General features: G+C 35.2%; 3 protein-coding genes across 4 annotated transcripts; 1 reads left to right on the forward strand and 2 right to left on the reverse strand.

Moving 5' to 3' along the window:
- Positions 1-2,000: 2,000 nt before the first annotated feature.
- LOC113867614 (microtubule-associated protein 70-5-like) lies at positions 2,001-7,205 on the forward strand. Of its 2 annotated transcripts, XM_027503023.1 has the most exons (12): positions 2,001-2,137; positions 4,284-4,369; positions 4,585-4,650; positions 4,747-4,917; positions 4,998-5,168; positions 5,257-5,412; positions 5,520-5,666; positions 5,947-6,018; positions 6,101-6,398; positions 6,585-6,682; positions 6,763-6,911; positions 7,009-7,153. In XM_027503023.1, the coding sequence occupies exons 1-12, from the start codon at positions 2,038-2,040 to the stop codon at positions 7,025-7,027; spliced, it is 1,533 nt and encodes a 510-aa protein (XP_027358824.1). In that variant the 5' UTR covers positions 2,001-2,037; the 3' UTR covers positions 7,028-7,153. The 2 variants fall into 2 exon arrangements, with proteins under 2 accessions (XP_027358824.1, XP_027358817.1); XM_027503016.1 differs by having other exon boundaries at positions 6,101-6,682; positions 7,009-7,205.
- Positions 7,206-9,344: 2,139 nt separating this feature from the next.
- On the reverse strand, positions 9,345-17,008 carry LOC113852193 (pentatricopeptide repeat-containing protein At4g16390, chloroplastic-like). Its single transcript, XM_027482433.1, has 2 exons — positions 14,905-17,008; positions 9,345-9,496 (listed from the first exon to the last, which is right to left on the reverse strand). Exons 1-2 carry the CDS (start codon positions 17,006-17,008, stop codon positions 9,468-9,470), a joined length of 2,133 nt encoding a protein of 710 aa, XP_027338234.1. The 3' UTR covers positions 9,345-9,467.
- A 2,137-nt stretch (positions 17,009-19,145) lies between these two features.
- On the reverse strand, positions 19,146-22,383 carry LOC113852468 (pentatricopeptide repeat-containing protein At4g16390, chloroplastic-like). Its single transcript, XM_027482749.1, has 2 exons — positions 20,742-22,383; positions 19,146-20,594 (listed from the first exon to the last, which is right to left on the reverse strand). Exons 1-2 carry the CDS (start codon positions 22,366-22,368, stop codon positions 19,324-19,326), a joined length of 2,898 nt encoding a protein of 965 aa, XP_027338550.1. The 5' UTR covers positions 22,369-22,383; the 3' UTR covers positions 19,146-19,323.

Below are 22,383 nucleotides of genomic sequence, written 5' to 3' on the forward strand. Positions count from 1 at the left end.
CACCTGGCAGAAGATTCTAGCCTAAGGCACCATGTACATATTATTGTTAACAATATATATATATATATATATAATATAATATAATATAATATAATTTTCAAGTCCTTTTTGGTTTTTGGTTAGAGGCATTTTATAAAATGTAAACATACCAACTCAATCCAACATAAAATATATGCCACTAAGGGAACCACTAGAAGCATAACATCCCTCTTTCATCACATCACAATCCACCCATTGCTAGTAACTGATTAATTCAATTGAGAAATCATTGAATTCAATTATATTTAATAAAAAACCCTTTTGAATAGTATTTATCATGTTTTGTATGTGGTTCCCTTCATTTAATTTTAAAGTGAAAATTGGTTGTTGGTAAAGCCCTCAGTTTGTTGTCACCATCTAAACAAAAGATGACTACTTCTCTGAATATTGATCAAAACCCTTTAGCTTTGTGTGTAGAAACCGTAAATTTTTCTTTTTTTTACTTTATTTAATTATTATACTTTTAAGCTAAGATGACTACTTCTCTGAATATTGATCAAAATTTATTTGTTCTTTGAAGCCACTTTAATTAGTTGGTCGCTTTCAAAATCTGAGTCCTGACACCTCATTTATTTTGTTATAGTCGCAGTCTTTTCTAAGTGCACTTTCATGAAGTAAAATAAAAATGATCTCAGAACGTTTTTAGCGCTTAAGCAATACAATAGTCCAAATTGATATCCTTCCATTGACACAGATAGAATATGACAAGTTAGGAGAGTTGAATTTCAAATGAATTTGTGAGTCTGCCAAAGAAACACATCCTTTCACTGATAAAGAATGAATATGACAAGGAGTTAGGAGAGTTAAATTTGTAATGAATTACTCACTTTACCCAAATAAAATAAATTTGTACCCTTTATGGAGATTTTTTCCATAGCAAGTAAAGAACTAAAAAGATAGTCATACGACACCTACCTGAGTCACGTTGATTTTAAGGTCATGTAAAAGAACCCAATACTCAAAAGCTCGATAATATGTTCTAATTATGCCTACTTTACATGCTGCAAACTATATTGTGTTTTTTGGTATTATTTGTGAGGACCCTTAATACCTCATACTCTTAACACTAATAATTGAGATTTGAGACTGAAGCAAAATTTGTCAGCAGAAAAACAAATATCCAAAGGAAAAACTGCAACCAACTAATGAACTATTTTGCTATTCTGCAATATGATTGAAGCTGATTTTTGTTGTTTAGGTTAGTAAAAAGATGGTTGTTTTAGAAGCCGACAGTAACTAGGCTCAATTGGCAATTTTCTGTAATGCTCTTTTTCCCTTCCAATGTACCCCAACAAAAATAAAACAAAGCAAACAAAGTCAAAAGTAACTTAACAAACCTTGCTTTTAAGTTTAATCAAATACATAATTGACATTGTCTACTGAGAGGAGGGTCAGGGAGATTAAGGAATTAATTGATTCATTAAGGCTCAATTTAAATATACTTATAGAGAAATTTATATATATAAAAAAATGAATTTCAAAAATAAATAAAATTCTTTTATAAGTAAAAAATTATTTATGTTTTTCAATTTTTTTAAAGCTTCTCATTTAATTTTTATAAAATTTAAAAAGATAAATTATTTTTAAAATTATAAGAAGAATTTTATTAATTTTTTATACTGATTTTTTACTATCAAAGGTAGAATTTAGGAGCTAATAAGCTAAACTAGTAGCCGGCTTAGCTGACCTGTTATGTGTTTCATTTGTTAAGTTTGCTTCACTGCAGGGGAAGCTCATTCCTCTCTTTGCGGTCAATTCCTTATACAAATGGACTTTCTTATTTTCTGCCATATACCTCTCATTTTTATTATTATATTACCCTTTTAGAGCCATCTTTTGTAGTTGGTGTTTTAGGACTCACCCTTAGCAGTGCACTTGTCAGCACCAATAAATTGGAAACCAAAGGAAAAATACTATATATACCCATTGAACAAGACCCCATTTGTTGTTGAACTAAGCCTATTTGTGTGAGCATTTGCCAACACTGGAAAGAACAAAATGGTGAGCTGTGAGGAGCTATATGGTGGAGAAGAGCTTCCACTTATCCAACCAGACCCTGTGATGTTGGAGATTCATCGTTTGCAAAATCAACTCTCAGGTTCTTATCTTTGTTATATTCTTTTCTCTGCTTCACCATTTTCCTTTTCACTTGGCTTTTCATTCCTGCATGTGAGTCAACCATGGGATTCACTCAATTGCATCTTAGTGCGTGTTCCATTCCCCGTTCCACTTTCACGTTAATTTAAAGCTATGTTATTGCATTCAGTTTAACATGAATATGTTCTGTAAGCAACCCGTCCTAAACACTCGAGAGTTTATAAACACTTCAAAAAATCTGAAAACATGAATTAAACGTAAAAGTTATGTTGATATAGTTAATAATGTTGAAGTAAATATAATTTTTTCTATTTAAACGTGAATTTAAACATGTTAATAATGTTTGTTTTTTTTTGTTTTAGATAAACTTAATTTTTAACATTAGATGGTTTTAATAAAGATTATTTTGATGTATAATTACTTAAAGGACATCGTTTTTCTTATTTGATACTGTCAAATATAATGTAAAGTTAAAAAAATTGTTTTGACAATGGATATATATAAATGAGAATTTACTCAACACAAAAGAAAATGTGACTTTTACGTTGAGGGAGTTACAGTTAATAGCCTCGCCAGATACGCATTCACAGGTAGCAATTGCGCGTTCAAAACTAGAAAGTTGCTCTTGAGAATGTTGAAATAGACATAAATTTGGTGAAATATAATGTGAAAACAAACACACACTAAAATAAGAATTTCAACCAAAACAAACAGAGACTTGAACTTTTGGGTAATACAATATAGATGTATTTAATATCTTAAAAATTAAGGGAACCTTAAGTTTGAGTACAAGTATTGTGCGTTGATTTTCTATTTTTATCAATAATTATAAAGAAGATACAATATTTTTACTTGATTTTCTATTTTTAAAACATCATACCAGATTGATGAAAATAAAGTTACAAAATTATTTTTTGTACAAATCCTTTAAAATGAGAATAAGGTCAAAATAGTATGGTATTTTTTAATTATTAAAAAACATAAATGAAAAAAAAATATTTTGCTAGAGTAAACACGCCTTAACGGAAGGTTCTAATTGACTAAGACAATCTTTAGCAAACTTTAATAGTGTCGCATGTCTTCATTTTATAAAAAGGCGATGACCCCTGTGGAAACATTTTTTTATAAAAGAAACAATTCTTATTAAAAAGAAAATGTGAAATTTAATCGAGGCAAATAATGAGAGAGAACTAAAAAGTACGTAGATCAATTGACAGAGAATTATTTTAACTTAACGTGTATTCTTATATTTGAATCCCTGTAAATATAATTATATTAAATACTTAAAGAAAAAATTTAACTTCCTATAATAATCCTACTTGACTTGTACAAGATTACTTTCAGTAAAAGATATTTACGGTTTAAACAAAAAATAATAATATTAAGAGAAAAAAAGTTGACATAAAATTATTTTAAAGAAATTGAATTTTTTCTGTTTTATTATAGAGTTTTTTATTATAAAGTTGTGAATAATGTTGAGTCAACTATTCCCTAACTTAATATTTTTTAAGCTAAAATATATAAAAGAAAGGAGATTACTCAACATTGGTAGGGTTTACAAATATAAAAAAGATATAGGTTTATTATTATGATTAATACAACAAATAATAATAATTATAATAATAATAAAGTATTATTCCTCTAGCTGAGGTGGCTACATGAATCACGTACAGTGGAATAAAGTTTGGTTGTTTATCATTATGATTAATGTGTAAAAGAAAAGAAAATTGGTAGCTTATTTTGTTAATTATTTTTTACACATCTTGGCTAATAAGTGAGTGACAGTGGGGAGGGGAGAATTTAAAATATAGAGGGCAATCAAACAAGCTTATATCTAAAAAGATTTAAGCTTACAAGGTATATTCTCCCCTCTTGGATTTTGTTATCACAGTTTGAAACCTGATATTACAACATTGATACGCTTTATGTTTCATTGATTGCCTAAAGTATCTAATACATTCATTGCATGCAATAAGATTTATTATTATTTATATAGGAATTTATTCATGTGTATTTCCCTCACATAACAACATGAAAAATATAATTTAGTTTTCTTTTCCTTCACACCATAATGAATGTGCTTTCGTATTATTTTTAAATCAATGTTTCATATATGAAATTATGACTAAATACTATTCACATTGCAGAAAAGGTTAAGGGACTGGCGAGTTGCCAGAGTGAAATCAAAGCCTTAAAGTCAACCGAAGCTAAGAAGGATAAGGCAATAGAAGAGGTATTTCTTTTAAGAGTAAAATTTGATCCATTGATATTTAGTTTAATTTTTTTACAGTGTTAATAGATTAAAATCAAATATTGTTTTTTAGATGCAGTTATTACACTCTCCTTAGTATAGTACTGATTCAGTTACACTACACATCAGTTCATAAATAACAAGATATATAAATTTCTCAGTGACTATATAATATAATTATCTTTCTCCAATTCCAGCTGAGAAATGAAGTCAATAAGCTAGAGGAGAGACTTCAACTTGCTGAGGATCATCTTAAACACAAGGTACCCCAAACTTGTACTAGTTTATCTTGGAAACTAGAACCATGTTAAACAATGCTAAATTCTACAATGCACACTTCGAAATCTGTTCACATGCAGAACCTAGAAATCAAGAAACTAACAGAAGAAAAGAAAGATGCATTGGCTGCACAATATGCTGCAGAAGCAGCTCTTAGAAGGGTACACACAGATCAAAAGGAAGATGATTTTGTTCCTCTTGAGAGTGTCATTTCTCCTCTTGAGGCTGAGATTAAGATTTATAGGAATGAGGTAATAACAATGCAAGGCCCAATGAAGATGCCTTTACAAATTGTGCATGGTGACAATACTAACATTCATTCTGTCTTCAGATTGCAGCACTGCAGGAAGATAAGAAAGCTTTGGAACGGCTCACAAAATCCAAAGAGTCAGCGTTGCTTGAAGCGGAGAGGATTCTAAGAAGTGCACTAGAGAGAGCTTTGATAGTTGAGGAAGTTCAGAATGAAAACTTTGACTTGAAGAGACAGATTGAGATATGCCAGGCATATTTTTTATGTTTCCATTTTCACATTTAGTTTCTACAATGAACTGTTGTAAGTAGTTCAGCCAATTTACAACTTTCATGAACAGGAGGAGAACAAAATCTTAGAGAAAACGCATCGCCAAAAGATTTTGGAAGTTGAGAAACTAAGCCAAACCATCCATGAACTTGAGGAGGTCATCTTATCTAGTGGAGCCAATGCTAATGCCATTCGCGATTATCAACGACAGATTTCAGAATTGCAAGTAGGCATATCTTATGGCCACTGACATTTTGAACATAATTTTGGATATCTTCACTTTCTGCTTTGTGGTTGATCTATTTAGTAACATAATTTAGCACAAAATTTCAGGAGGAGAAGAGGACACTGGAGAGGGAGCTAGCAAGGGTAAAAGTTTCAGCCAATAGAATTGCAACTATTGTGGCTAATGAGTGGAAGGATGAGAATGACAAGGTCATGCCTGTCAGGCAATGGCTGGAAGAGAGAAAGATCATGCAGGTATGAAAATCTTCTTTGGAGCTCATATGATCCTGCCTCCTCAATCCAAAAATACTACTCTTTCCGTTAATAACATAGCTTTTCCTTTTATGAATCCAAGACCAATATATACGGCAATAAATAAAAGGTCCAAAGTCCAATAAAGAAAAGCTAATTTCAAGTCCTAATTATACTTTAAAATGCTGAAGAAGGCAACTCAAAAGGAATTTTTATCCTAAATTTTGGGAATTTGATTATGAGCAAGAAAAATTTATGATCAAGTGTGTCCATGCATAAGTAGGCAGAGATGCAACGGTTGAAAGAAAAGCTAGCTATATCAGAGAGAACAGCGAAGGCAGAGTCACAACTGAAGGTAAACTTATTTGTCTTCCTTCCAAGTAAAATTGTAATAATTTTTTTTAGCCATAGCAAATGTTATCTTGTGTTTTTCTCAGGATAAACTGAAGCTGAGGTTAAAAACACTAGAAGAAGGCTTAAAGAATTTCTCAAGTAACCCAATCAATTCAAATGCTGGGTCTGCAAAAGCAGAAAAATCTAACATCTTAAGTTTCCTAACAAACAATGGTGGACTGAGAAACAGATCCTCATCACAACCAAGGGCATCAACTGTTGGAAGCTCTTTTTTTCAAAAGCCAAATATAAAAAGCAACATAGACAGTGTTGCTGGGAACCTAAAACAGGACAGCATTGTAAAAAAGAAGCATGGTTCTGCCGAAAATGTGTTGAAGAAAGGTATATGGGCATCAAGAAATAAAGTTGCTGATAGTGGTGAAAAAGAAAATGAGACGCAGATGAATACAGGCATGAATTCAAATAAATGTAATGATGAAAGAGAAGCAGGAGAAATTAAAGTCAGTGTTGATGAAGACTCCAAAAACAATAGCCGTAATGATTTAGGCAGCAATGATGTGGTTTCAGGTTTTCTATATGACAGACTTCAAAAAGAGGTGATCAATTTGAGGAAGTTCTGTGAAATTAAAGACAGTAGCTTGCACACAAAAGATGAAGAAATAAAGGTACTAGTACCAGTTATGCCCCCAATCCCACCCCTCCCATTTATCACTTTAGACCTAAAGATACGATACATGCTTTTCAGATGCTCACGAAGAAAGTTGATGCACTGACAAAAGCTATGGAAGTGGAGTGGAAGAAAATGAAAAGAGAAGCAGCTGCTAGAGAGAAGGAAGCTGCATCAACAAAATCAGATGATAACAGGAAAAACAGAAGCTCAAACCCCTCTAGAAGGTTCTGTAACTTTTCTTGTGAATAACTGATACTCGTTACTGTTGATTGTCAAGTTTGTCTAATTCCAGATCTTAACATTTTTATAAATTTACTGCAGGTTGGTGAAAGATTACTGATTCTTTATTGAGGGACAATTGAAGGCGATTTATTAATCAATGATGTCTTGCGATTCTTATTTGTAAATACAAAAAATTAGTGAGGTAGTGTGTTGAAATAAAGTTCTGCTGGGGTAAGGGAGTCTGGGATCTGACTCTGTACATATACTATACTTATTTAAATGATTTTCCTTTGTGTTCCGTGATTGTGTTGTGAGTATTACATACTAGCCAAGTTTGTCAAATGTATCAGCAGAGAGATGAAATGTGATGAACACGCGAAAAACAATTGGGTTACATGTCTGCATTATGAACAAATGTATTTCATTCATGTATAAAACTGCTTAATGCCATGAGTATGGCAATAAGTTCACTTATAATTGGGCATTTAAGGATATCAGCCCACAACAATCATGGATCACTACAAGTCTTTAAAGAATATATCTATACACAACTGAGCATTCCATACTATCTTTCAATCTAAAAATAGCAAGGATAAATTCTACCAGAAGTATGATAGAACTGAAGTTCACTGTGTTTTAATAGAGAACAGTGCTGTGATTAAAACGGAGAAAGTTTAGAAACTGAGAATGAAAGACAAAACCAATCTGAGAAGGAAAACTTCTCTGCCCTGTGGTAAATTGGTACCCCTAACAGCACTCAAACAACAGAAATTGACAAAAATCTCATTCTCTTTGTTCATTCAAGAACATAAACAGCAGTCAGCATTAACTACTACTACAGCATGAATGAAGAACTCTTAAACCTGAAGATAACAAAAGAGGATGTATATTGAGAAGCTTTTCCTTTTTCTTTTCTTCCCCCTGCTGTTACACTTAAAAAATTGAGCAGGTAAACATCCTAATTTCCTGAGCAAATACAACCTGACATCTTTCAGGAAAATTTGCAAAAAAACTACAAATAAAACTAGTTGCACAACTGAGAATAGGAATGCTTAAATTGTACCCATCCCACCATTTAATAGTTCTGCACCTCTTGAATAGTTGGTAAAGAAGGCATCCATTTTCGGCACCTTCTCAACCCAGAACTTCCCCTGATACAGGAAACTCTACTTTTGGTATGGAACTTCTTTGATCCACTTAACAGCAATTCCAATTGTTCTGCAGTCACCACAATCTTCACATTCCCTGCCTTTATCTTTCTGTTGTCAGTTGTCCTACCAGATTGCGTCATGAATGGTGCAAGCTGGTAAAACTCCCCTTGCTGCAGCTTCCTACGCACCAATATGTAACGTTTACCTGAAGCAGAGTTCATCTTTTCAAGTGGCACTGAGGCATCAACCTCTATTTTCCTTGCTTCGATTAGAGGACTCTGCTTTGTTTCGGTTGAGAGTGGCAAGCCATACAGTTTCCCATTGTGCATATGATCAAACAAACAAAGACTTCCCATTATATAGAGAGGGTTGGGTCAACTTGAGTTGGATATAATATTAACGTGCAAACCACCACTGAATCACTGATCACATACCTTTTGTAAAAAGTTTGACTCCTTTTAAAATAAAAATATGCAGAAGTTTCATTTGGCCAGAAAAAGTCAAATGGGGTGTGACTGGAGCAGGCACTCATGTTCCAAGCACATCACCTCTAAAATATTGTTCTTAACAAAAGTCAAAAGCCCTTTCTTTCTTCTTTCTTCGTTTTACCAACCTTTTTCCATATAATAATAATAATAACAAAAATTCAAACCATAAACTCAAAGTCAAAGTCAATCTCACTTAATAAAGTCCGATCACATATTCAATATAGGTCAACCTCAACCGTGTCTGTCTTCTTTTCTTTTCTTTTTCTGTTTCAAGCACTTTGAAAAACAAGAGAAGAGAAGGCATATAATTCACATGCTTCTTTTCAGTTGTTTACCGTGCTCTAGGAAATCGAAACGGTTGAAATGGAATGACTTTCTATTCATAGCGTAAAACCAAGCCGTTTATGTTTCTTGTAACTAACTCTCCGAAATCGAAAACTCAGTAATGTTGATTGCTAGGTTGTCCTCCTCACTTTGTAGATCTCCGCCACGTTAAATTTGCGGTCCTTGATTTGAGCATAAGGATCTCCACCACATGTATGCTTTACAGCATTCATGGAGAGTATACTAGAACATTCATGCACTGAGCACTATATAATCATTGAACCAATTTTCCCACTTGGTGTAGTAACCTCTAACAGAGAACGACCCAAATGGTTTGCGACACAACATAAAGGAATTTTGGGGCCGTGCACATTATATAATCTGGAACAAATTTACATCTTTCCAAGATCACTGAACAGCTACAACTCAATGCAGCCACTACACTAGATACTAGCATCAATGAGCCTTCATTAAAAAATTAAGACATTCAAAATAAAACATTAACTTCTGAATTTATACCATAATTTTTTCCAAAGGGAAAATATAATGCATAAAGTTACATGGCATAAGGTTCCCTGAAAGTAACACAACAAAATTAGTGGGGAAGAGACTCTCGTGAAACACCTATAACCTTGGAGCTCAAAGCAGTATCCATTTCAGTTGAACCCCAAGACTGCAGCCATGACACGGCTGGCTCCCTAGTAGTTAAAAACCAGCCAGCTTTATCAGCAGCCTTACGGAATGGAGCCTTAAGTTCCTTCAGATATGGTTCCAATGCAGTAGCCACAACTCTGTCTTTCCCTAGCCCAGTTCTAATCCCAAGTAGTGGTGGAAGCTCCTCCCCTGATTCCAAAGCCTTAGACAAGTCATTTATCCAAACATGAAAAGCAGCTAGAGAAGCTCCAACTGAGAGTTTCCTCAGATGCAATGACCAATTAGATTGAGACCTAGATTGTAAATTTGGATATATCTCAAGAGTCAGCCCCAGGTCCAGCAGGTCATGTGCTCTCCCTGGCAGAGCCAAGTTGACACACAGATCAATTAGACAATTGCATGTTGACCTCTTTACATCATCACCAATTGAATTAAAAAGTTTTGTTGCTTCCTTTCTAAAATCTCCAGCATCCTCTCGCTTTTCCGTTAGAAATCTTACCACAGACCCAAGCTTAGGATTAGCCTTATCAATGCAACCTGTTAGCTTACCAAGTTGTTCTTTTGGCATTCGGGTGGTTACATTCAGAAGGCAATCACAGAAGCGGTCATCAGGACTAATGCCCAAATCCAAGAGTTGATTGAATGTCTTGACAACACCATCAGCTTGCTTGGCTTTTCCATAACAATTGACAAGTGATGTAAAAACTATAATATTAGGCTGAAATCCAGATTCCATCATTTCATTAAACAAGGCTTCTATCTCCGAAAATTTCCCAAAGCCGGCGTACATGTTGATCAAGAATGCATACGAAAAATGATCAGGCTGGCAAGTCCCACAACTTTTCATGTCTTCAAAAATTTCAACAGCTTCATCCACACAGCCAACATAAGCACACATCTCAAAAAGCTGGTTATAAAGATATACATCCAAATCCATTCCCTTTTCCCTCATTTCCTTATAAACACTCAGCGCGTCTTCACAAAACCGTGCTCTACAGTAGGCTTGTAAGAGAGAAGAATAAATTTGCCAATTTGGTGTAAATCCATCATTTAGCATATCCTCATATATAGCCTTAGAATCCCAAGCTCTCCTAGTTTTCCCCAAGGCATACAACAGACTGTTATAAGTTAACATGTTAGGCTTGGCCCCACAAACCTTCATATCATTGTAAACTTCCAAGCATCCATCATAATTACCAGACATCCCATGCATCTTAATCAATGCTGAGAAAACCGCCGTATCAAGACGCCACTTCTCTGCTTTTGCACGATCATAGAATTTCAAAGCCATATCAGCATTACCAGTGCGTGCATAAGCAAATATCATAGGTGATAAAACAATGCGATTCGGTTCACAACCAAAGTGGGGCATCTTCTCAAACAATTCCACAGCCTTATGTGGCAAACGACACATGGAAGCACAATTAATTATAGTTGAAAAGGTAATGGCATCAGGCTTAACCCCTCTCTTAACCATTTCATCAAACACCTTCTCTGCGCCTGCATAATCCCTAGCGTCCCTAAACAGCTTGAGGGTAACGTTGTAAAGAACAGCATGTGAATCGGGTTGAATCTTTGGCTGCAAGTACTTAGCAGCGAGGAGTGCGGTATAGGGATTCACCATGCAATTGAGCATAACCACAGCATCGCGCCCTGAAACATTGTCCCCTAAAGACTTCAAGATTTCAGAGATCTGTTCCTCAGTAGGGTTGCACGAGTCCAAAGACTTGGCAAGTTTGGCGAGAGGAGTCTTGGCTTCATCGGAATTGTCGAGAAGGTGTTTGGATTTGGAGCTTTTGCGGTTAACCCGGTTGGAAGTTTTGGAGAAAGACGAAGACTTTGCATTAGGGTCGTCGAGTTCTGCGTCTGAGAGAGAAAGAGAATTAATGTCTTGAAAGGCGTGGAGAAGGGTTTTGGAATGAGAGGCGATAAGTGAGAGGTGAAGGGAAGAAGGAAAGTAGGGAAGTTTGAGATTGACTGAGGAATAAGAGAAGGAGATTGAAGTTATGGGTTTGCAGGCAGCAGCAGTAGCAGCAGCAGGAGAAGAGGAAGAACACAGAGGGTAAGACTGAGCCATTTTTCCTATCTCAGTCACTGCAACGGTCAATTATCCTCCATAAATCGATATGGCTTTCGGAGAGAAAATAATGGTTTTTTTTTTTTCGCCAACCATGATTACTTCACTTTTTTTTCTCCATTTACTTCACTTTTTCCATCAATTATTCTTGTAATATTATTTGGCAAATAGTTTATATAAAATTTTATAAATTTAATTTCTATACATATGAAATTAAATCGTAGTTATTTATTTATATTTTATATAATATATTATTCTTTAAATATATTTGAGTGATAAAACATTAATTAGTATTTAAATTGTATAAAATATTATAAACTTATTCTACTTTATAGAAACTTTAAATTAAATAATGAAAAAATAAAATTCATTTTTTATAAAAAAGAAAGTTGTTAAATATGTTTATTTTTAAACGTGGCGTCCTTTGATCATGCCCCTTTTGAGTTTATCATTATTTATCCTCTTCCTTTTACAAATCAAAGAAAATAATTTTGTGGATTTGATTAGATACTTACGCATATTATATCTCATTGACATATTTACTGTGTTTTATTATGAAATGAAATAAAAACTACTTATATTTTTGTTGAATATATGAGTGAAGAAGAGTTTGTTATATATATATATATATATATATCAAAGATAAGATATGAATGATGTTTTTCCACTACTAACTGCCTCCTTTCAATTTTTTGTCATGTGAAGTTTTTATGATTCTTCGTGTCTGTTATACGAATGAAAATCGAGTGAAAGAGATAATAGCATGCTTCCCTCGTTTCCAAATACATTAAGAACTTGAGGAAACCCAATTTGCGTAAGGGGTGAGCAGCATACTAGTCTCTGACCGAACCTGCAATATTCGAAGCATGCAAACATGCATCATTTGCAAGTCAGGTGATTATCGATTTTGTTCTGATGAAAAGTTAGTTAAAAACGGGTTTTCACTTTATATTTCAAGTGTAAGTCATTTTGGTTGTGTGTAAGTGCACCTGCAAACCTGCTCTATTTGATTTAGCCTCTATCACAGCATCATCTGCTCCTCTACATGTTTCTTAGTTTTTATCCATCCCTCGGGCGTCTACTGCATCATCCCCACCAAAGAAGTCCCATGGATGTTGTGCTGTCGTGCAAGCAAACCACCGATGGTCAATAGAACCATGAGAAAGAACACGACAAATATAGGAGGTGACTATCGAGGGCAAAAACATTCAAGAAAATGAGTGCAAAAGGTGTTTTTTTGGTAGGACATGTAGAGGCAGAACCATGCTCATTCTCACATCATAGCTCTTGTTGAGTCTCAACAAATAACTGTGTTCATTTTGGTTTGGGATTGTGACCCGTTTTAACCAAACCGCTAAACCCGACTTGTTAGACCCATCACCTGGTCAACTCGACGATCATTATGGAGGAAAGCTGTTCAGAATATAAACATATTTTGTTTTCTTCGGATCGAATTGTTTTGGCCCCGACACTGACCGAACCCATCAAGTGGATATCCTCTCTTCCGTTTTCATGCAGTTTCTATTTCTATTCCCTCAATGATTTTTTCTTGCTTATGGGCCTCCTTGGCTTTTTTGCATATAAAGTGGGAAATTCAAGAGCTTTTGGTTCCTTCACTTGTTCATGGTAGACCGGTAGCATATGCTTCCAGTAGCCACTTAATATCTTTCATTTTATTTTATTTCATATTTTTAAAGTTGTTCATCAATATACAACTTCAATAATGCTGGACGCCGCAAAAACATATCCACCCCAATTTGTTTATGTGACACACGGCAAGACTGCACTGCATTATGAAATTTATGAAACCTCAAGGAATGGAGCATTGAGTTCCTTCAAATGTGATTCAAGTACATAGCTAAACCTTTGTCAGAATACTTGTATTTTCCCTCCGCAGTGTTAATTCCAAGTATTGGTGGAAGCTCCTCCCAGATTCCAATGCCTTAGACAAGTCATTTATCCAAACATGTAATGCAATCGTAGCAGCTCCAACTGAGAGTTCCTTCAGATGCAAAGACCACCGAATTTGTGATTTGGATTGTATATTTGTATATATCTCAAGCATCAATCCTTGGTCCAGATCACTTTCGGGTTGACACAGATCAATTAGACAATTGCATAAAGGCTTTTTCACTTCAGCATCAATTGAATTTATAAGTTCTGATGCTTACTTTCTAAAATCTCCATTACCCTCATGCTCTCTAACAGGACTGCCAAAAGAGATGCATAAGCTATAAAATCCGGTGAAATTCTATTACTTTTCATCTCTTCATATATAGGCTTGGCCTGTCGGTGCTTCTTAGCTCTCAAAATGGCAACCTATCAGATTGTTATGTATTGGTGTTTCCCGACATGCCGTAAATCTGAATCAATGCTGACAATGTTACTATATAGAGGTACCATTTCTCAGCTTTTGCACGAAAAATATAGGTTCAGAGCCATATCAACATTATTAGTACGTGCATAAGCATATATCATAGTGGAGCATGCAGTGACAAAGCCAGGCATCTTTTCAAACCACTCAACAGCCATATCAGGTAAACCAGACATACAAGCACAGTCGATCATGGTTGAAAATGTAATGTTATCAGTTTTGACCCCTGCGCTGAAGCTTTCATCAAAAACTTCTCTGCTCCTTCAAAATCCTTACACTTCCTCAAAACCTTCAGGGTCACATGGTAAAGAACCACCTCTTTGTCTCTGATGGGGTTAATCTGGTTTGGGAAGTAACTAAGAACAAAGAATGCAGTGTTGGGGTTCACCGTCCTATTGAGAATAAACATAGCATCTTGTTCTGAAACCTTATCCCCTAAAGCCATCAAAATTGTGGAAACATGTTGCTCTTACGGACTACTCAAGTCCAAAGACTCAGTGAGTCTGACATGAGAACAGTAAACGTTGATCAAGGATGAATACTAGAACATTCTTGCATTTTGCCCAACATAATCATTGAACCAATTTTCCCAGTTGGTGTAGTAACCTCTACAGAGAACGACCCACGAAATTTGCAACACAACAATAAAAGAATCTTGGGGACGTGAACATAATATAATCTGGAAGAAACTTGCATCATTTACTGAACAGCTGCAACTCCATTTAGCCACTACACAGGATACTAGTATCGATGAACCTTTCATTCACAAATTAGGACATCCAAAATAAAACATTAATTTCTGAATCTACTTATACCATAATTTTCTCCAAAGGAAAAATATAATGCATAAAGTTAACATAGCACAAGACTCCCTAAAAATAAAACAACAAAATCAATAGGGAAGAGACTCTGTTGAAAGTGAAACACCTATAACCTTGGAGCTCAAAGCAGTATCCATTTCAGTTGAACCCCAAGACTGCAGCCATGACACGGCTGGCTCCCTAGTAGTTAAAAACCAGCCAGCTTTATCAGCAGCCTTACGGAATGGAGCCTTAAGTTCTTTCAGATAAGTTTCCAATGCAGTAGGCACAACTTTGTCTTTCCCTTGCCCAGTATTAATCCCAAGTAGTAGTGGAAGGTCCTCCCCTGATTCCAAAGCCTTAGACAAGTCATTTATCCAAACATGTAAGGCAGTTAGAGAAGCACCAACCGAGAGTCTCCTCAGATGCAAAGACCAATTAGATTGAGACCTAGATTGTAAATTTGGATATATCTCAAGAGTCAGCCCCAGGTCCAGAAGGTCACGTGCTCTGTCCGGCACACCCAATTTGAGACACAGATCAATTAGACAATTGCACGTTGACCTCTTTACATCATCAACAAGTGAATTAAAAAGCTTTGTTGCTTCCTTTCTAAAACCTTCAGCATCCTCCCGCTTTTCCGTCAGATACCTTATCACAGACCCAAGCTTTGGATTAGCCTTCTCAATGCAAACTGTTATCTTACCAAGTTCTTCTTCTGGTATTTGGGTCATTGCATACAGAAGAAAATGACAGAAGCGATCATCAGGACTGATGCCCAAATCCAAGAGTTGATTGAATGTCTTCACAACACCATCTGCTCGCTTGGCTTTTCCATAACAATGGACAAGTGATGTCAGAATTATAATATTAGGCTGAAATCCAGATTCCATCATTTCATTCAACAACGCTTCTGCCTCCGAAATTTTCCCAAAGCAGGCGTACATGTTGATCAAGGATGCATATGTAAAATGATCCGGCTGGCAAGTTCCAGAACTTTTCATGTCTACAAACATTTCAACAGCTTCATCCACACAGCCAACATCAGCACACATGTCAAAAAGCAGGTTATAAAGAAATAAATCCACATCCATTCCCTTTTGCCTCATTTCCTTGTAAACACCCAGCGCATCTCCACGAAACCGTGCTCTACAATAGGCTTGTAAGAGAGCAGAATAAATTTGCCAATTTGGTGTAAATCCATCATTTAGCATATCCTCATATATAGTCTTAGAATTCCAAGCTCTCTTAGCTCTCCCCATGGCATACAACAGAGTGTTATAAGTTAACATGTTAGGCTTGATGCCAAAAACCTTCATATCATTGTAAACATTCAAGCATCCATCATAATTACCTGACATCCCATGCATCTTAATCAATGCTGAGAACACTGCTGTATCAAGACGCCACTTCTCTGCTTTTGCACGATCATACAGTTTCATGGCCTTGTCAGCATTACCAGTGCGTGCATAAGCAAATATCATAGATGATAACACAAAGCTATCCGGTTCACACCCAAATTGGCGCATCTTCTCAAACCACTTCACAGCCTTATGTGGCAAAGAACACACGGAAGCACAACTGATTATAGTTGAAAAGGTAATGACATCAGGCTTAACCCTTCTCCGAAGCATTTCATCAAACAGCTTCTCTGCGCCTGCATAATCCCTAGCGTCCCTAAACAGCTTGAGGGTAACGTTGTAAAGAATAACATGCGTTTCGGGTTGAACCTTTTGCTGCAAGTACTTAACAGCGAGGAGTGCGGTATAGGGGTTCACCATGGCATTGAGGATAACCACAGCATTGCGGCCTGAAATGTTGTCCCCTAAAGGCTTCAAGATTTCAGAAACGTTTTCCTCAGTGGGGTTGCACGAGTCCAAAGACTTGGCAAGTTTGGGGAGCGGAGACTTAGCTTCATCGGAATTGTAGCGAAGGTGTTTAGGTCTGGGGCTTCTGCGGTTGAAACGGTTGGAAGTTTTGGAGAAAGACGAAGACTTTGCATGAGGGTCGTCAAATTCTGCATCTGAGAGAGAATTGAAGTTTTTAAAGGCGTGGGGAAGGGTCTTGGAATGAGGGGATATAAGAGAGAGGTTAAGGGATGAAGGAAAATAGGGAAGTTTGAGATTGAGTGAGGAATCAGCGAAGGAGAATGAAGCAATGGGTATGCCACAGTGGGAGAGAGAAGAAGAAGAAGGAGATGAGGAAGAAGGGAGAGGATAAGACTGAGCCATTTTCCTAAATCTGCCAGATTCAGATTGACATGGCTGCCTACGGCCAAGTGAGAGACAATGGCAACTAATTCTTTAACACTCGTTATTTCAGTAAACTCTTAAATTTAGTTTGAGATATAGTTAATTTTAGTCGATTTAAATGTCTTTGATAGTTATTATTATTTTCTCTTTGGTTCAGTCCTTAAAATTAAGATATAAGATATAATAATAGAAGATATACATAATCAAATGCGTGATAAAAATATGTCTTATATGATAATAACAGAAGATATACATGATTTATTATTTTATTGAAACTTAGATTTAAGTTAAATTTACATAAAAATTTATATATATATATATATATATATATATTATATTTATTTTAATTTATAAAATTTATTAAAAAATTAACATTTATTATTTATTTATTTTTGTTTTTCTTTAATATTATTATTAAGAGAAACTACCATTGTATTTAACATCATCTTCTTTTCCATTTAGCTACGTAGCCTTGAGAAACATTTTTGTGACTAAAAAAACATTTTCTTCCATAACTTCTTCACCATTCTCACTCTTCTTAGCTTTAACTTCTTTCTCATAAAGACATTTTTTTAAAAATATTTTGTCGCTAAGTCTCCACTGTTCGACCGCTACACCGCGGTGACCTTATTGAAAGGTTTTGAGTTTGTTGCTCTTTGCCTCTAACCCAAAAACATTATAACCTCGTTTACCCTTTTCTCCCTCTCTCTTTCTCTCTCTTTAATTTTTTCTTTCTTTCCATTTCAAAATTTCTATTCTTTAAAGATGATTTTATTTCATCTTAGTAAGTAGCTTGAAACTTAGGAGTTTACTCTTTATTTTAATTGGATAAAATTTATTACAAATTATAAAAATATGTAAATTTTACTTTAATTTAATATTTATATTTTTAATTTATTGATTATCATTCCTATTTTTATGTTTTTCTAAAAAATTAGTCAATAATTATGAATGTGTTAAAAATTGTGTTATTAGTCCTTTTTATAAAGAAAATAATTTTTAAAAAATGTTAACTTCATTTGTAAGAGCTGAGTTTTAAAAGTAATAAGATTTTATTAATAAAATATATTTATTATATTTTTATGACTTTAAGGTAATAAATATATTTTATAATAAAAAATTACTGATTTAAATGCTAAAATTCAATCCCAATAATCAAAGTTAACAAAATTCATTTTTTCTTTTGCCAAGTATGACTACTTCACTTTTTCTATCATAGATAAATTATTCATGTAACATCGTTAGAAAAATAATTTATACACAATTTTATGTAATAGAAATATTTATAGATATTAAATTAAATAGTAATTATTTATATTTTAAAAATGTATTATTTGTTAAAATATATTTAAGTAATAAAATATTAATTAGTATTTAAATTATATAAAATTAAAAAAAAATTGAATATTCTATTGAATGGTTAAATTAACAAATTTTACTTTTAATGAAAATTATTAAATATGTCATTTTGTTAAGTTTGACACTTAATATCGAAATAAGTTTCTCTCTATTTTCTTATTCAACCATTAAAATTATTAAAACATTATTTTTATTTTAAAATTATTTGTGCTTTAAAATTTTAATCAACAAAGATTTTGTTCAATTCTGTTTGATATCATTTGATCATGACCCCTTTATGTTTATTATTATTTATTCTCTTCCATTTAAATAACAAAGGAAGTTAATATGTGAATTAGTTAGATACTTACGTAAATTTATATCATTGACATATATATTGCTTTTTTCTTATGAAATGAAATAATTCTTTTCTTTTTTTTATTGAATGTATCAGTGAAGAAGAGTTTATCCTAGATAAGATATTTAAAAAATAACAAGAATGATGTTCTTTCACTACTCTCATTGCCTCCTTTTATGTGAAGTTCCTTATTTACTATTCTTATCTGTTATACCAATGAAAACCAAGTGAAAGAATTGGGTTACGAAGTGTGGGATACTCTCCGTTTTAAATGCAGATTCTGTTTTTGCAAGATCTTCAGTTACTTGATGTTTTTCTAGTCGTGCATATGCAGCTAGTAACCACTTGATCTCTTTCATTTTTTTTAAAGTTGTTTATCAATATACATGTTCAACTTTAATAAATGCTGAATGCCATAAAAATACATCCACTTTGTCAAACTTATTAACGTGGCACAAGGTATGGATATGGGAAAAGTTTCCAGCATTGTTATCTTCATATACATAATCTATGAATACAAAATTTCCACAAAAGCAATAGAAAAATGCATAAAATTAACATGGTACATAAACAATACTATTGATACTGAAGAACAGCACTATTGATATTGAAGAGCCGAATTTGAAACATCCAAAGTCAAAGACTTCAAATCAGCAATGGATTCACTTGAACCCCTAGATTCCAGCCACGATTTAGCTACTTCTTTTGCAACCAAAAACCAGCCAGCCTTATCTGGAGCCTCGGGGAATGGAGCATTAAGTTCCTTCAAATGTGATTCAAGTACACTAGCTAAACCTTTGTCTGAATACTTGTGTTTTCCTTGCCCAGTGTTAATTCCAAGTATTGGAGGAAGGTCCTCCCCAGACTCCAATGCCTTAGACAAGTCATTTATCCAAACATCTAATGCAGTCACAGCAGCTCCTACTGACAGTTCCTTCAGATGCAAAGACCACTGAGTTTGTGATCTGGATTGTATATTTGTATATATCTCAAGCATCAGTCCTTGATCCAGAAGGTCACGAGCTTTGTCCAGCACTTTCAGGTTGACACAAAGATCAATTAGACAATTGCATAAAGGCTTTTTTACTTCAGCATCAATAGAATTTAAAAGTTCTGATGCTTCCTTTCTAAAATCTCCTTCACCCTCCTGCTCTCTCACCAAATATCTTATCACGGACCCAAGTTTTGAATTAGCCTTCTCAACGCAATCTTTTAGCTTACCAAGCTCTTCTTTTGGCGTTTGAGCCATAACATTCAGAAGACAACAACAGAAGTGGTCATTTGGAACAATGCCCAAACCCAGGAGTTGATTAAATATCTTCACAACATCATCAATTCGCTTTGCTTTTCCATAGCAATTGACAAGCGATGTCAGAACAAAAATAGTAGGCTGCAATCCAGATTGGATCATTTCATTCAACATTCCTTCCGCCTCTGAAACTTTTCCACTGCGGGAATATATCGTAATCAAGGTTGAAAATGTCCAACTGTCAGGCCGGCATGTCCCTGAGCTTTTCATGTCTTCAAAAATTTCAACAGCTTCATCTATGCAGCCAACATCAGCACACATAGCTAAAAGCTTGTTATAAAGATCTGCAGTCATATCCACTCCGTTCCCCTTCATTTCTTTATAAACATGGAGGGCATCTTCACTACAATCTGCTCTAACATAGACTTCCAAAAGAGATGCATAGGTTATAAAATCTGGTGAAACTCCATTATTTTTCATCTCATTGTATATAGTCTTGGCCTGTCGGTGTTTCTTAGCTCTCAAAATGGCACCCAACAGATTGTTATATGTCACCACATTGGGCTTCACACCAAGAACGTTCATTTCTTGGTAGATATTCAAGCATTGATCGTAGTTTCCTGACAAGCCATACATCTTAATCAATGTTGAGAATGTTACTGCATCAAGGCTCCATTTCTCAGCTTTTGCACGATCATATAGGTTCAAAGCCATATCAACATTATTAGTACGTGCATAAGCATATATCATAGTCGAGCATGTCTTACCATCTGGTTCACACCCAAAGCCAGGCATCTTTTCATACCACTCAACAGCCTTATCAGGCAAACCAGAGATACAAGCACAGTTGATCATAGTTGAAAATGTAATATTATCAGGTTTGACCCCTCGTTGAAGCATTTCACCAAATAACTTCTCTGCTCCTTCAAAATCCTTATACTTCCTAAACACCTTCAGGGTCACATTGTATAGAGCCACCTCTTTGTCTCTAGTGGGATCAATCTTGTTCAGGAAGTATCTAAGAACAAAGGATGCAGCATTGCGATTCACCATCCTGTTGAGAATAAATATAGCATCTTGTTGTGAAACCTCATCCCCAAGACCCATCAAAATTGTGGAGACCCGTTTCTCCCACGAATTACTCGAGTCCAAAGACTCAGTGAGTCTGACATGAGAACTGTACATGTTGATCAAGCATGAATACGTAAAACTGTCTGGCGGGCAAGTCCCAGAACTTTTCATGTCTTCAAAAATCTCAACAGCATCATCCACACAGCCAACATCCGCACACATGTCAAAAAGCAAGTTATAAAGAACTACATCTACGTCCATTCCCTTTTCCTTCATTTCCTTGTAAACTCTCAGAGCATCTTCATGAAAACGTGCTTTACAATAGGCTTGTAAAAGAGCTGCATATGTAGGCCAATTTGGTGAAAATCCACTAGTTATCATCTCCTCATATATAGCCTTGGCCTCCAAGGCCCTCTTAGCTCTCCCCATGGCATACAACAGAGTTTTATAAGTTACCATGTTAGGCTTCACACCAAGAACCTTCATATCATTGTAAACATTCAAGCATCCATCAAAATTCTCCAACATCCCATACATCTTAATCAATGCAGAGAATGCCACTGTATGAAGGCGCCATTTCTCAGCTTTTGCACGATCATACAGATTCAAAGCCACATCAGCATTACCAGTACGTGCATAAATAGGTATCATATACGAGGATACATTGCCATCCTGTTCAACCCCAAAGGAGGGCATTTTCTCAAACCACTCCACAGCCTTATGTGGCAAAGAACACATGGAAGCACAGCTAATTATAGTTGAAAATGTAATGAGATTAGGCTTAACCCCTCTCTGAAGCATTTCATTAAACAGCTTCTCTACTCCTTCAAAATCCTTAATCTCCCTAAACAGCTTGAGGGTAACGTTGTAAAGAACAACATGTTCAGCGGGTAGAACCTTTCGCTGCAAGTACTTAACAGCAACGAGTGCAGTGTGGGGATTCACCATGGAATCGAGAATAAACACAGCATCACGCTCTGAAACATTGTCCCCTAAAGGCTTCAAAATTTCAGAAACGTGTACCTCAGTGGGACTGCACGAGTCCAAAGAGTTGGCGAGTTTGGCAAGAGAAGACCTAGCTTCATGGGAATTGTTGAGAAGTTGTTTGGCTCTGGGGCTTTTGGGGTTGACCCAGATGGAAGTTTTGGAGGAAGATGAAGACTTTGCATGAGGCTCGTCGAGTTTTTCGTCTTGTAGAGCATTGCTAGCTTGGAAGAAGAAGCGTGAGGCGCAGAGAAGGGTTTTGGAATGAGAAGTGGTGATGGTGGGTTTGCGATAATGGAAGGAAGAAGAAGAAGAGCAGAGAGGGTAAACCTTAGCCATTTCCCCTCTCCGTGT

The sequence above is a fragment of the Abrus precatorius genome, unplaced genomic scaffold (assembly GCF_003935025.1).
Source record: "Abrus precatorius isolate BTA unplaced genomic scaffold, Abrus_2018 Scaffold10, whole genome shotgun sequence".
NCBI lineage: Eukaryota > Viridiplantae > Streptophyta > Magnoliopsida > Fabales > Fabaceae > Abrus > Abrus precatorius.

Coding starts and splice junctions, on each gene's coding strand:
- LOC113867614 (XM_027503016.1), top strand. CDS start 2,038: ATGGTGAGCTGTGAGGAGCTATATGGTGGAGAAGAGCTTCCACTTATC. Junction 6,019..6,100: donor AGGCAGAGTCACAACTGAAG/GTAAACTTATTT, acceptor TGTTTTTCTCAG/GATAAACTGAAGCTGAGGTT. Junction 6,683..6,762: donor CAAAAGATGAAGAAATAAAG/GTACTAGTACCA, acceptor CATGCTTTTCAG/ATGCTCACGAAGAAAGTTGA.
- LOC113852193 (XM_027482433.1), bottom strand. CDS start 17,008: ATGGCTCAGTCTTATCCTCTCCCTTCTTCCTCATCTCCTTCTTCTTCT. Junction 9,497..14,904: donor TTTGAGCTCCAAGGTTATAG/GTGTTTCACTTT, acceptor CCAAGGTTATAG/GTGTTTCACGAGAGTCTCTT.
- LOC113852468 (XM_027482749.1), bottom strand. CDS start 22,368: ATGGCTAAGGTTTACCCTCTCTGCTCTTCTTCTTCTTCCTTCCATTAT. Junction 20,595..20,741: donor CTTTGGGTGTGAACCAGATG/GTAAGACATGCT, acceptor ATGGCTTGTCAG/GAAACTACGATCAATGCTTG.